General features: G+C 30.3%; 3 protein-coding genes across 3 annotated transcripts; all 3 read right to left on the minus strand.

The window, feature by feature from the left end:
* Nucleotides 1-3,029: 3,029 nt before the first annotated feature.
* LOC124916190 (protein FAR1-RELATED SEQUENCE 4-like) lies at nt 3,030-5,164 on the minus strand. Its single transcript, XM_047456919.1, has 2 exons — nt 5,053-5,164; nt 3,030-3,670 (listed from the first exon to the last, which is right to left on the minus strand). Exons 1-2 carry the CDS (start codon nt 5,162-5,164, stop codon nt 3,030-3,032), a joined length of 753 nt encoding a protein of 250 aa, XP_047312875.1.
* A 790-nt stretch (nt 5,165-5,954) lies between these two features.
* LOC124916191 (UDP-glycosyltransferase 83A1-like) lies at nt 5,955-7,358 on the minus strand. Its single transcript, XM_047456921.1, has 2 exons — nt 6,902-7,358; nt 5,955-6,829 (listed from the first exon to the last, which is right to left on the minus strand). Exons 1-2 carry the CDS (start codon nt 7,356-7,358, stop codon nt 5,955-5,957), a joined length of 1,332 nt encoding a protein of 443 aa, XP_047312877.1.
* Nucleotides 7,359-9,762: 2,404 nt separating this feature from the next.
* LOC124915582 (60S ribosomal protein L39-1-like) lies at nt 9,763-10,338 on the minus strand. Its single transcript, XM_047456333.1, has 3 exons — nt 10,252-10,338; nt 10,058-10,161; nt 9,763-9,970 (listed from the first exon to the last, which is right to left on the minus strand). Exons 1-3 carry the CDS (start codon nt 10,252-10,254, stop codon nt 9,922-9,924), a joined length of 156 nt encoding a protein of 51 aa, XP_047312289.1. The 5' UTR covers nt 10,255-10,338; the 3' UTR covers nt 9,763-9,921.
* Between the last annotated feature and the right edge of the window lie 4,751 nt (nt 10,339-15,089).

Genomic DNA, 15,089 nt, shown 5'->3' on the forward strand with positions numbered 1-15,089 from the left:
CCCTAAATATCTGCTCAAACGGAATCCGCTCAAACAATGACAAAGAAGAAAAAAAAAACTTTAGGTAAAAGGAAAAAGTCAGATAGAGATGCAGCATTAACTTTGGATAGAAATGTCTACGAATATTCATTGTCTACGAATCTGAAGTGGACTTGTGGCATAACCCGAGCAAATGCGAGCAAGAATATTCATTGTCTACGAATCCAATACCTATCAAGGATTCTACAATCCGATTCTAACATTTATCGGATGAACTTACAATACAAGACCAGAAAGTTGTACAAAACCAAATTATCCGAAACAGTAATGTAATGATTTTATGTTAGTATAATTAAAACATTTACTTTTTGAATAGTATTGTTAGTTGATCACCATCTTTCTCTTCAATCCAAAACTATTATTATATTATCTATCTGTGTGCTTAATTCAATTCAATGTAATGGTTTATATTTATAATTGAATAGTATTGTTAGCTGATCTCTTAAGAATGGTTTGTCAATTTGGGTAAAACATGGTTTAGAAATAGAGATTATTATTATTATTATTTTCAACAGGTCAATTGTTGCAAAGTTGATGATCCGAGTTGTTGTCGTTATTGTGCTCTTGAGCCGGGCACGGACAGAGGCAGCAAGAGTCCTACCAGAGTTCAATTTTATTATTATTATGATTAAAAGAAGTAGTTAAATGTTGTTCAATTTCTTTTTACATATATTCAAGTACATGCTATAAATAAATAAAATGGTTGTAAATGGAGAAGTGAAATATGATTCTCTTGTTAGGGAAATGTGAATCTAATAACATGGTGAATGAATACATACATGATGATTCTGGACATATTTTGCCGAAAGAAACAAAAAATAAAGTAAGAAAGAAAGAATGAATACAGTCTTTGCATATCATGTTTCATTCAATTCCATCAATTCCTGCATAAAAAGAGTTCCATTTTGTAACTACAAAAAAGTAACAAAATTTTGATGAATCGAACAGAAACAAAAATATACAATTGAATTGTATCTTGTACAATTGTTAAAAAGTATCCCACAGTATCTATACAATATACATGGCCTTATTATGGGCAGTATATCATAAGACTAATGAGAAACTTCAGTAATGAACCATAATATTTGAAATGATAAATCTCTAAGTCCAATGAAACTTTAAATCTCTCAAACAAATTTGTTGACATTTGATTTACACAAATTAAAAGTTATAATTTCATTTCAAAATAAGAAACATAGACATCCACTACTCAACTGATGATGAATTCATCAAATTCAAGAAAGTAAATCCAAAACAAAGTTATCTTTGAGAAACATATTATTAAGCAAAGTTATCTTCTGATGTTGTCCCCACATGAATTATCTTTGGGAAACATATAATCAGACACATGATGTAATTGACCCGAAAACAATGAAGTAAATGATAGTTGAGTCGAGACTGGATGGGTGGTGAAGTGTTGATTCCATTGCTCTTGCGTTGATATTGGAGAATGATTACTTGTTGCGGTACTATCCTAAAAAAAATGACAAACGGAGTATTAAAACATAGTGTAAAAGATAGGACAAGATAATGTAATACATAGGACAACATAGTGTAATACATGGGACAACATGGTGTAATACACGGGACAACATGGTGTAATACACGGACAACATGGTATTGGACATAGGACGAAATAATTGTTGATACTAACCTTATTTCTAGGAACTAGTTTCTTCATTGCTTTCTCAATGGCAGACAGTTTCCGTTTTGTGGGTGGTCACTCTTGAGCTCTTACCTTGACGGGCGAGTGGATAACTTTTTGGGTTGGTTCGGAATCCGTCGTACAATTTGGAGATATCTTGAACTTTTCCTTGGGATTTGGATGCAAGTTGTTGAACCTCTAACATGATGAGAGTTAGATAGTTGTACCGATTTTTTTCAATTTCACACACATACGAATCATAAATGTTGGTGAATAATTGGTAACCTCTCTTCAAGTCTTTACGCCAACGATCCAATATATAATATGATGGCACCTGGTTCACTTTCATTCTATGCAAAACAGTCAATATATGCCTACAAAGCAGTCCTCTAAACTCAAACATTTGACATTGACATTTCAAAGTAACCAACCCCGAGTTGTACTATACCTTGTAGGAAAAATCTCGCAAATGTTGTCCATTAATTCCAAGAATGCTCTCAGAAACTCCAAATACATAAGTTGTGCCATTGTATTCAATTATAGACGTGTCACAAAACATTAACCCTTTGAATTCGTTCTGACACAACTTGAAGATGTCATTTGTGTAAACGCTTTGAAACTACATTTCTAAAGAATAGCCACTTACAATTGGAATCACTGAATTAAAAGACTGAAAATCCAGTTTGTTTTCAGTTTCTATGTTCTTCTTCAGTGCTCTATCAAACTGCTTCAGAGATGTTGTCGAAGTAACATAATCATCGAAAAACGCATTGATGCTTTCACTTCTTTGGGATGTTGACATGCCTGCCCAGAAATGACGTCTCACGTACACTGGAATTCACTTATGTCTTTTGATGTGCAGAGAGCTTAGCCAGTCATTGTTTTCCAAATGAAACTCGTGTATCATTTTCTTCCAATTCTCTTCACACTCTTCAATTGTTATCGAGTTATAGACAATGTTATTCAACGCCTTCTTAATGCTTTTATATTCAGCGTGAGCACCAAATTTAGTAGGGAGCTTCTTCATTATATGCCAAAGACAATAACGATTTTGGCTGTTTAGAAAAACCGTTTTAATCGCAATAGTCATCGATCGACATTGATCGGTGATTATTGCTTTTGGAGCACGTCCATGCATACATGTCAACCATGCCTTAAAAAGCCAAGTGAATGACGCCACATCCTCACTAGATAATAAACCACATCCTAGCAAAATAGATTGGCCATGATGGTTAACTCCGACAAACGGAGCAAAAGGCATGTCATAGCTGTTCGTCAGGTACGTTGTGTCAAAGGTCATTACATCAGAAAAGTAATTATAAGAAGCCCTACATCTTGCATCAGCCTAGAAAACATTCCTCATCTGTGAGTCCTCGTCAAGATCAGAGGTGTAATGAAAATTTAAACATTTGTTTTGCATCTGGGAGAAATAATGAGAAACAGCTTCAGCATCGTCATTTCCTAAACTCGACCTCCTAGCTTCTGAGATAAAATTTCGACATGTTCTCTCATCAAATTTCAAATTATCATACCCTCCAGCTTCAACTACAATTGATTGGAAACTTTTAGCCAATGTTATTACAGCTTCATCGTTTAATTGCAATCTTCTCTGCGCACTTGGATCTAAAACCTTGTGAGATCTAATATGTCTAGAATTTGAAGGACTTAAGGGATGATTATGCTGAAGAATGACACTACTAATCTGAAAATCAAAATCATTCCTCACAACAATGTTGATCCTGGCCTTACAATCGGTTTTGGTAAAAGGTTTAAGTTGAAATATATTCTTCCCCCTTGGCGTAAACGAACCACTCTTTGCACATCCAACAGAGAAAAAATTTTGTTTGCCATCTGGTCCATTCCTTGTTCCCAACTTTCGGACTCCAAAACCCATTGATTTTGCATACAATCTATAAAATTCTCGAAGGTCATTTTTAGAAACAAACGACATCCCAAACTTTGGAATTTTGTCTCCGGTACATAGGGCTACATAAGAATACAAAAAACAGAAATCAACACATGAACAATCACAAAACAACAGAAAAACGTGAATCTTTTAAAACAAACAGAAGAACAATAAAACGCATTAAAATATAGTTTAAAACACGGAACAACATATTACAATAATACAAATGACAATAGAATATTAACATTTCGAGTAACTTAAATATTTACAACACATGACAACAGCGTATAAAAATACAGGACAACATAGTTTAGGACACGGGACAACATAAAACAAAATAGAGGACAACACAAGCCAACAAAAATATTAACAGGTTTACACAGGTTTTTAAAAACAACAAAATATTAACAGTCTAACTACATAAACAACAAAAAGATATACCTATTTATGTCCCCAATTGTTGGTAGGTTATTTTCAGAAATAAACGACATCCCAACATTGGGAATTTTGTCTTCGGTACATGGTGATGATGGTTCATCCATAGGGCTACATAAGACAAAAAAGAGAAATCAGCACAAAGAATACATGACAACACATGAACAACATATTATAGTAATACATGACAACATATTGAATAAAATGCAGGAAAACATATTGGATAAAACGCATTAAAACGCAAAAAAAAATATAGTTTAAAACACGGAACAACATATTACAATAACACAAATGACATCAGAATATTAACATTTCGAGCAACTTCAATATTTACACGGGACAACATAGTTTAAGACACTAGACAACATAGAACAAAACAGAGGACAACACAAGCCAACAAAAATATTAACAGTTTTATACAGGTTTTTGAAAACACAAAATTATTAACAGTTTTATACATGTTCTAGCTACATATTGGTTCCTACACATAACAATCACAAAACAACAGAAAAACGTGAATCTTTTGAAATAAACAGAAGAACAATAAAACAAAGAAAAAATAAGCTATGATGGTAGAGAAGATATACCATTAGAAGAAGAAGCTAATCGGACAGTCGGACAATGACGAAGACGAATCTAAACAAAACGCAAGGAGAAGACGACGAGGATGAAGACGAATATAAAGAACGGAAGGACGACGAGGATGAAGACGCAAGAACAGTAAGAAGTTAAACGACAAGGATGAAGACGAATCTAAAGAACGTAAGGAGAAGAAGCTAGACGGCGCGAATGAAGACGAATCTAAAGAATGGAAGGAGAAGATGATAAACAGCGTGCCGAGGGTGAAGAAAATGGAAGAAGAAGAATAAGGAGGGTTTTGTTTGATGAGCGGGAAATGAGATGAGGGTTTGCTAGATAGAAGATGTAATTTTTTTCTCTTTCCTCTGTGGCATGTCAGGTGGAGTCTCTTTCCCCCAATTCGTTTCTTGTATCATTTCTCATATATATATATATGGAACTTTCATACTTCCACAAGAACAAACATGAAAGTCAATTATCGAAGGAGATATGCCTTCTAGAAGATCGTCGACATCGAGCGCGACCTCCAAAGTTCGCGAAGGAGACAAACAAAATGGCATCGTTTTGATCAATCAAAACGCGTTGTTGCGTTCCGTTGGCGCTAGAGCAATTGAGCTGACGGGGTTAACGTCCCCGTTAGTTATTTTGTGTGGACCCGGGTGCGCGCTTCTTTGGTTACAACCGGATGCGTGGCGCATTCATGGACATTGTTGAAAATCCAGTGGTGATCCGATGACCTAAAATCCTACGGCAATAATTAAACATAATTTCGGCCACACAGGATTATCAATTTATATTTTTAATAAAATAGTTATTTGAAATTAAATTTTTGACCCTTTCTTGTATTTTTCTTCACCAAATTAATACAAAATTATGTTTATTTATTTTATTTTTGGGTATTTTTGAGGTATTTATTTATTTTAAGTCATAAATAAACATATGTTTAAAAATATAATTAAATAATTTAACCTCTTTTTAGTGTTAATTTAGGTAAAATAAATACAATATTTTAATCTCAAATTATTTTTAGATTTTTATTTAATTTTTTAATTAAGGTTTAATTATTACAAAAATTAGTCCTAATTTAGTTTTCTAATTTTTTTTGGGTTAAAAATTCAAAATATTATTTTAATATTATTATAAATTAATAATATTATTTATAAATTATAATATGTCAAATTTTCATGCTTACATTGTAAGCATAATATAATTATAATGATTTTCTCAAATATTAAATCAATGTGTCATACAACATTAATCAATTAATATTTACAAAGATACTAGAGAGAAATATATTTATTTCTTTTTATTCAAATAGGTAAATCTGCATTCCTCCGACAATTAAACTATTCAATTCCTCACCCATTCAATAAAATCAAGCAAGTTTTTGTAGGAGCTACCATTTTCCTTGACACTAGCTAGAGTTGACTCCTTAAGTTCCAAAGCCCTATCTTTGAAAGACTTGTCACTAACCAAAGTCTCAATCTTTTCTTTAATTTCTTCTTTGCTTATAATCTCCTCATCCTTCCTCTTAAATCCCAAACCAACCCTCCAAACATTACATATGAAACTTTGGTTCATGAATTGGTCACCAAAGTATGGCCAACACACCAGAGGCACACCATTGCTAACAGCTTCAATAGTCGAATTCCAACCGCAATGAGTAAAGAAACAAGCAACCGATGGATGTCCCAAAACCTTCTCCTGAGGTGCCCACCTCACTACCTTCCCTCGACTCCCTACCCGATCCAAAAACCCTTCCGGGTAGTCGAGTTCGGACCCATTTACGCTGCCGGGTCTAATTACCCATAGAAATGGCATATTTGTGAGCTCAAGTCCAATAGCCAAATGATGAAATTGATCTTGGCTAAAAACGGTTGTGCTCCCAAATGAAGCATATATAACAGAGTTTGGTGGTTGTTGGTCCAACCATTTGAGGCTGGCGTCTAACTCCGCATGCATGAGGCTCCCAAGTCGGTTGGTTGTCATGATGAGTGGGCCTATAGCTCGGGCTTGTGGAACCAAACTCAGGGCTGCTGGTTCTAGGCTTCGGCTCGTGTTGATGATGGTCCATTGAGCAAATTTTGCAGTTTCCATGCCATGTTTAAGTAAATTAAAAACCGATTTCTGCAACCCTGCGATCTCAAATCTCCTCCATGTAAAATCTTTCACATTTAAAGCTGGTAATATGGGTGAAAACTCAACTGTTTCCTTCAACGGATTTCCTGCCACCATGCACATACAAAAACAAATAAGAAGTTTGTTTGATCTGATAAGGAACAAAACATGCATCTAACCTTCTTCATCGATGATTCCATCGTCAATGAGTTTTTGAATGTTGGATGTGACTAAGAAACTAACAGCCGAGGAAGTGGTGAAGGCTGCTGTCTTGATTCCCATTTCCTGGCCGACAGCTATGGCCCATCCGATGATGTCATCGACCACGAAGCAAGTAATGGGACCGTGGTGGTGATGATCATCATCTCCATTTTCAATCTGACGTATCAGATCCTCCAGCTTTGATCGTGACATCGACTCGCCCATCTTCTCGTCTGGTACAAAGGCGAGTCGAATTCTATGGTTGAGACCCACATCATCATCGGGAATCGATGCAGCCATGAGGCGGTGATTAGTTTCTGTGTTAACAAAGGTGATGTTGAAGCCATGGGTGGCCAGGATTTGAGAAAGTTCCATCAGAGGCATAATGTGACCTTGTACTGGAAAAGGCAAAACCAAAATATGAGGGTTTTCCATTATAGCAGGATTCATCTAGATTTTAGATATGTGAGAATTGGGATTCAACTAGTCTATATATAATTTATTTTTTGTCCTGAAAAATAAATAGATTGTTGGGGTAAATGATTAAATTATATCTTATTATTGTTAAGAAATAGACTTTTGAGTTTATATATATATCGTTTGAATATATTTGATATTATTGGATGACTATTCAATAAATGTAGTAATATCTCCATCAATCTAGATATATATATTTTGTAATACTATCTTAAAATCTTTTTATTTTCTTCATCTTAAATTAAATAAAAGATAAACTTTAAATTTTTTATTTATAATTTGGTTAGCTATATTATAATATTTTTTCAACCATTAAATCACTACATTTATTAATCAAAATATTACAATTTTTTATTTATTTTTATAAATTTTAAATATAAAACCATTAAATCACTACCTTTATAAAAAAATATTATAATAATTCAATCCATTAAAACATCAAATAATTTGTTTTTTCATTACAATTTTTTATATAAAACCTATTAAAAACATTTCAATAGACAACCTAAAATAAGCTCCAATGTTTCTAAATTGCTATTAGGGGGCGGTTAGTTGCATTGTATTAATCTATTAAAAAAATGTTACATGTATAAAGAGAAAAAAAAATCAATAAATGAGAGAAGTGTTAATTTACTTTTGTGTATAGGTCTCACTTTATGAGTGGAATACATGCAGGATATGGCAATGAGACGATTCGGGACGGAAAATATATTTATCATTCCGCTCTATTTTTATTTCGAGAATTTTTTTACTACCATCTACGTCCCATTGGGTTTTAAAAATTTCACGCGAAATCGTTTATATCATATTCTCATAAACAAATAAACTTTTTATATAATCAAATTATATATACAGTTTTTTAATATAATATATATTATAATTTAATATAATATATTAAAAAACATATTATTTAAAAAAGTAATTTTAATTTTTTTATAAAATATAATGAAATATATATATATATATATATATATATTTATATATATCGGTGATTTTATATATTTAATTGTGTTTTTAGTATTCGAGACATAATCGGGATTAAATCAAAGCGGGAGATACAAATATCATCCCGACCAACTACCGATCAAATTGAAAAAAAACCTCCACAAACGGGACAATTCGAATCAATTACCGAGAAAAAAACACCACAAATAACACAATTCATATCAATTACCGCAGAAAATTTTCAAATTATGACCCTTCCTTGATTGCTAGTAATTTTCTCAAAATAACAAATAAAAACTTCAAAATAGATGAGATTAAAAGTAAAATAAGCCTATACAAATCACATTTTTTATTTTAATAATATTAACTAGATTTAAATTGAGTTGGGATATCACAAATAAAAGTTTAATATATTATTCTGGATGGTTCAATAAGGATGTGTTAAGATTTAATATGGTATATAATATGTTTAACATTACAAAGATAAATATTTCATTTAATATTTTGTTTATTAATAATTCAAATAATATGAATCAGAGAATTTTCAACCACAACGAAATTTCAAAAGTTGTACAAAATTAATAAAAATAGTGAGTAAACATTATAATTATTATGATGATACATTATATTATTTAAAATTATATAACAATAACTATTCAAATTCATAAACATACATATCTTAATATAGTTAGCTTAGTAAATTAATTATAAATAATTTTTGAAAAATATATTTTTATAATATCTAATGTGTTCAAAAATTGTGAATCAAAAGAGGTTAAATTTCATGGTTGTGGACCAGAAAAGAAAACATGATCCAACAGCAAAAACAAAGATAACTCCAACGAAATATCAAAACAAACAAACAATAGAAAGTCGAAAAACAAAAAGATGCAATATTTTGTATCGTATTGATCCAAAGACATCTATCGAGATTGAATAATGTATTCGGTTGTATTATCAAACACCACAAGCAAACACATCAAACAAGCTATATGAACATTTGAAATAAACCAGAAATATCTGTCAAACAATCAAAAGTAGCCACAACAAAGAATGTTCAACATAAGGATGATGAATGGGTGAATGTAATGTAGATATATTAAAAAGGGAAGAGTGGCTAAAAATCAAAATATGTGATAATTCATGACTATATTGAATTGAATAAATAGGATATTCAATGATCCAGCAAAGACATTCTGAAATTCTGGTTTAAAATCATTTCACTTGTACCCTAATCAAATCGACTCATGAATAAACAATTTGTTTTCAAATTAGCATGTATTTCATTGGCTATGAGATAACAATTTCAAATGATTACAGATTCAATTCAAGAACTATAGCAGGATATTATGTTGCCAATTGAAATATATTGTGTAACAGAATAGACTTTGATGATTCAAAAGACAGCCAAATGAGATAATCAAATTGAAAATCAAACATTTCGATTCAAACGGAATAACATCAGTAGTTCAGAGAATCGTATCTTGCAAAAGGAAATAACAAGAAAAGAAGTTTCATCATAATCTCAAAAATGACACAAGGCAAAATACCTAAAATAAAATAACTTGAAAGATTCTCAAAATCCTAGCTTAGTTCGGCGCCAGTGTCTGCGCTTGGCATTGTACCTGTAAATCATCAGATTATCGATTAGTCAAATTCATAAGGTTGATCGTCATAGTTTTACGAAGAAGATGGATTCGATTGTAGAATACCTGATCGTGTTGTCAGTGCGGAGACGAATCCAGTGGGGGATTGGCCTGTTTTGCCTCATCTTCTTCCCGAGTTTCAACTTGATCCTCAACGTCTTGTGCGACGGCTACAAGAAGAAAAAAATTGAAAAACGGATTTCATTATACTGTAATTATGATCTGAATAGAAAGATACAAAGAGCGAAAGAGAAAGTCACCATTTTGGATCTTGAGTAGTTTCACAGCGGCGGAGCTCCAGGAAAAAGAAGGTCGAATCTCTGGAAACCCTAGTTGTTGTGTTAGCTTTTATACTGCATATTAGCTAAAATAAAAGCCTTTCAGATTGCGGTTTCTCCCAAGCCCAAATGTTTATTATGTCCAAAGTCCAAACTGAAAAAGTTTTATGGGCTTATCTGTCTGATGGCCCAGAAAGATAAGTTAAGACCTAACAAATCAATTTGGGATAAGGCCCAGAATGATCATAAGTCCAAGAAAATGTTAATCCAAAATGCCAGTTCAATATCATATCATGATATCAGCTAATATTATTAGGAGTTATTATATAATAAATAAATAGTAATCAGGTTTTTAAATTATTTTGTTGGTAAGAATATGGTTTAATAGAAAATATGACAAATCTAAATTACATGTTTCCATATTTCAAAACAAAGAGTAAACTAAAAGTTTTTAAATTTAAAAATGAAAATAAATGAAAATTTTAATTTCCTTTAAAAAAATAATTAATTAATAATAAAATAAATGGTCAACGGAAATTGGACAAGTATTGGTCTTTTTTGACAGTTAACTGCCTGCTGTAATGGGAGTTTTTATATGCTTTGTTTTTACTTTTCAAATTAAATAGATTTGCTAACGACTTCTCATCTAATTTTAGCTTTTTTTTTATTTAGATCATCTCCAATCCACCATCTCCAATCCACCTGAAAACTCATCTTTATAATAGAGTTTAGCCCTCTAATCCGCTTGCAAACTCAATTACATTTTGAATTTTTATGTAAATTATCTCTCCTCCAAACCCAAATTTGCAAGGACAAGATTCACATACTCAAAAGTTAATTTACGGAACTTATTTATATTTTAATTTGTTCATATATTTTATTTATTTATATTTTAATTTATTTATATAATTTATTTATATTTTAATTTATTTATATAATTTATTTATATTTTAATTTATTTATATGTTTAATTCATGATAATTTTAATAAGGTTTGTTTTGTTGTATTTTTTTGTTTGTGAAATGTAATTTATGTTTATTTAATAATGTTTAATTTGTTTTATGCAGTTATATAAATAATTGATTTATAATTAATAAGTTGATGTAAAATTATGGGTTCAATTTATAATTTTAGATAAATATATATATAATATTGAAAAAATTAAAAATTATTATAAAAATGAATATTATGAGAATATTTTTTTGAGTTTAAGTTTGGGTTAAAGATGAATTATTGTTTGATGGGATATTTACTGCATTTTGGGTTCAAGAATAGGTATTTGGGTTGGAGATGACCCAAATATGATGAAAGAGTTTTTGGAGAATAGGTATTTGGGCTTAAGCCTCATTTGATGAAAGAGTTTTTGGAATAAAGCTCAGTTTTTATCCCAAAAACTCAAACATTTTATCAACCATCAAATCAAATAATTCTATCATTTAAATACCAAACCACCCTCTAATTTTATCCTCTCTCTAAACCATCATTCTCTCACCTACACCATATCTTTTAAAGTCAAAAGACAAATTAGTATTCAAATTTTAAAAATCAATTTTTTCCTACTTTTTATCAAATAAGGGTTTTTTGAGATAAAATTCAGAAAAAATCAAAAAAACTTTTTCCTCAAACGAGGTCTTATTGTGATTTTTAACTTGTTCACTGATTAAAACAAAATGCATTTATTGTTACACTTCGTTTCAATATTCGGGTTTAATAATAACGGAAACTATGTAGCGGGTTGTGACGAACTCTAGCCCATGATAAAATTTTAAGATATTATATATATATATTTAACAAATAATATTTTGTCCAGTTTGTTTTGGAGCTTAAATGTATAAAGTATAAAGAATTATATATAAAATAATGTAAATTATATAATAGTATTATTTATTTTAAAACTCTATTTATATGATAATTATATTTTTTATTAATTTTAGTATAATTAATAATACAAATTATTTATAAGATAATGATTAAAATAACACATTAATATAAGGGTAAAATATTTTTTTTATTTCTTAATTTTATACTATTTCAAATATTTATAAATTATAATGATTAAAAAATATAAATTAATATTAAAAAAAATTAAAATAATTATAATAATTTGGTTATGTATTTAAATAAATAAATTTACATAATATTTATTCTTCCAAAACAATTTATAGGCAATAATATTGTATAATCGTATTCTCGAGTAAGAGTGTAAACGAGTCAAGTTGTTTGTAAGTAACCCGTGAGTAGCTTGGTCAAAGCTCGACTCGAACTCGGTTTGACCGAGCTCGAGTCGAGTTCGAGTAGCTCGATTATAAAAAGGAGCTCGAACTTTATATTTGTTGTTCGTGTAGCTCGTTATATATTATATATTATATATGTATATATATATATATTATATTATATATAACCAAAAAATTCTCAAGACTTCTATTCTCAAACCCTCAATTGCTCTTTTCCTTCTATTTTCAAATAGCCAAACTCATCTATTTTCTCCTTCCATTCTCAGTTAAACTCATATCTTTCTATTTCCTTTCAATTTTCAAATGGTCAAACCCTTTTATATTTTCTCCTTTTCATTTTCAAACGGTCAAACACTTCTCTTTCTTCTCATTTGTCCATCTTTCAGAATTTTTTATCCATTAAAAAACCTTGAAGCATCTATTTTTTTATTCTACTATTAATGGAACAGTTTGTTCATTGATTTCACTATTTCATATTTCGAATCTTGTTGAATTTAAAGATCACTATATTACCAGTGCATCATATTATCAAATTTGTAATATTTGTGATTAACATGTTTTAAATATTTAATTTCGTTTGTAATTTTTAAATGAGATGTTTATGAATGAATGATTATTTTTAAATTATGTAATGATATTTATATTTTTTATTCTTAAATAATGTTGTGACTATATATGTGTAGTTTGTTAAATATATATATATTATATTATGTTTGAGATATATTTGGTAAAATTAATTTTTGAGTTCGAGTAGCTCGAATTGTATCGAACCGAATTCGAGTATAAATTTTGATACTCGATCGAGTTCGAGTTCGAGTATTTACAATGCAACTCGAGTCGAGTTTGAGGAGTGTAGTGAGGTACTCGGCTCGACTCGACTCATTACACCTATATTTTCGAGTGTCTATTCACTTGATATTCTATTCACTTGATATTATGTTTCTGTTTTCTCACCAAACTAACCTGAAATTCACTCAATTAAATTTTCATATATTTTTTAAAATATATTTATATAATTAATATTTTCTTATTTAAAACATAATTAATTTAACTTCTCACATTTTTTTAACCTAAATTTTCTTGTAACTATATAGTTTTAAATTTATAAATTTATTTTTCAAATCGAATATTTTTATCTTTTATTAGATTTTATATAATTATTTATTTTAGTAGACGTATTCGTGAAACGGTTTGATTAATATATTCACTTGTTACCCGTAATAATGTAATACATATTATTTTTTCAGCTTAGAATTTTTTTTTTTTTCTGAATTCGTCCTTGGACCCTAATACTATCTGTAACCCTTATGACCAGAGAACTCTTATTAATGAATAGGCTTGGAAACGAGTCGAGACAAGCTGAACAATTATCAGCTCGAGTTATTTTGCATATATTTGGGTTTGAGTTCGATTCAAACTTTTATATTATATCTCGAGCTCAATGGTATTTATTTAGTTGTGTTCATGAAGATCGGCTAGTTTAGAATTCGTTTTAAATGGGCATGCCTCGTATGTATCATTTTCAAAAATGGGCTATTTTACACTTAAAAGTGGGTCCCACTTTCACATTAAATGTGAAGTAATAAGAATTGAACTATTAAATGTTACATGGGGGCACTGCATGTGATACGGCAGATCTGTCCCAGTTTTAAAATAGAAGATGGTTTCGTTATGGAAAGTTTCACCTTTTTTTTAGTATAATTAAATATTAATTTATTTTAATTAATATTAAACAATCTTTTAAACCGGCCTCTAAACCAACATTTCCTCTAAACGAATATCTTCCTCTCTAAACGACACATGTTTGTAAGTCCATTAAGAAATCTTCATACGAATATTTCGCGAGTTAACGAACCGAATATATAATAACTCTAAGTTGAAACTCGCACATTAACAAACCAGCAGCGCTATTCATTTACGTAAACTTGTTGACTAAAATAGAGTATCTCAAACAAACACAATGATTCGATCAAAGACTTGTTTATTGATCATTAGAAAGAAAGTTCAAAAGTTACCGATAAAAAATTGTATATATTATATTAAACTAACTCTTATATACTATAATTTCTGCACATGAACATAATATAATATTTATTTTGAAGGGATGGTGAAATTAAATTTTAGAATTTCATTGGTTCCAAGGGAGGGGAGAGATAGATGGCAGAAGTCGCGGCGCAGATCAGTCTGTCCATCCAACTTCTTAACCCCGATTTTACTCTTCATGATTCAGTCTTCTTCACTGTTTATTGTTGACTTATTCTCCAAAACCCATTTTGTTTACTTTTTATTTGATCAGTAAATAAATAAAGTGATATAAAACAATTCCTTAGCAGACAGACAGTCATAGACTAATGGAATTAGGCAGAGGGGGGTTAGCTGTTAGCTGTTGCTGTTTCTGCTGCTTTTTGCAGCAGTGTGTAGATGAATAGAAAATTAATTAAAAAGGCTAAAATTCCGCTTCGCCAAACCTATATTAAAACAAACCAGTGTGTAGATACTAGATAGATAGATAGATTATAGATAGGATAGGAAAGGAAAGACTCTTTTTCTGTTTAATTTCCTTTTAAAATATATAAAGTCCTATGC

This window comes from Impatiens glandulifera, chromosome 9 (assembly GCF_907164915.1).
Source record: "Impatiens glandulifera chromosome 9, dImpGla2.1, whole genome shotgun sequence".
NCBI lineage: Eukaryota > Viridiplantae > Streptophyta > Magnoliopsida > Ericales > Balsaminaceae > Impatiens > Impatiens glandulifera.

Excerpts from the sequence above, each read along its gene's own strand:
- LOC124916190 (XM_047456919.1), bottom strand. The coding sequence starts at position 5,164 with ATGCCATTTTGTTTGTCTCCTTCGCGAACTTTGGAGGTCGCGCTCGAT. Across the intron at positions 3,671-5,052 it reads TCATGTTTGTTCTTGTGGAA|CCCTATGTACCGGAGACAAA; the intron begins GTATGAAAGTTC and ends ATTCTTATGTAG.
- LOC124915582 (XM_047456333.1), bottom strand. Across the intron at positions 9,971-10,057 it reads CGCACTGACAACACGATCAG|GTACAATGCCAAGCGCAGAC; the intron begins GTATTCTACAAT and ends GATGATTTACAG.
- LOC124916191 (XM_047456921.1), bottom strand. The coding sequence starts at position 7,358 with ATGGAAAACCCTCATATTTTGGTTTTGCCTTTTCCAGTACAAGGTCAC. Across the intron at positions 6,830-6,901 it reads TGGAATCATCGATGAAGAAG|GAAATCCGTTGAAGGAAACA; the intron begins GTTAGATGCATG and ends GCATGGTGGCAG.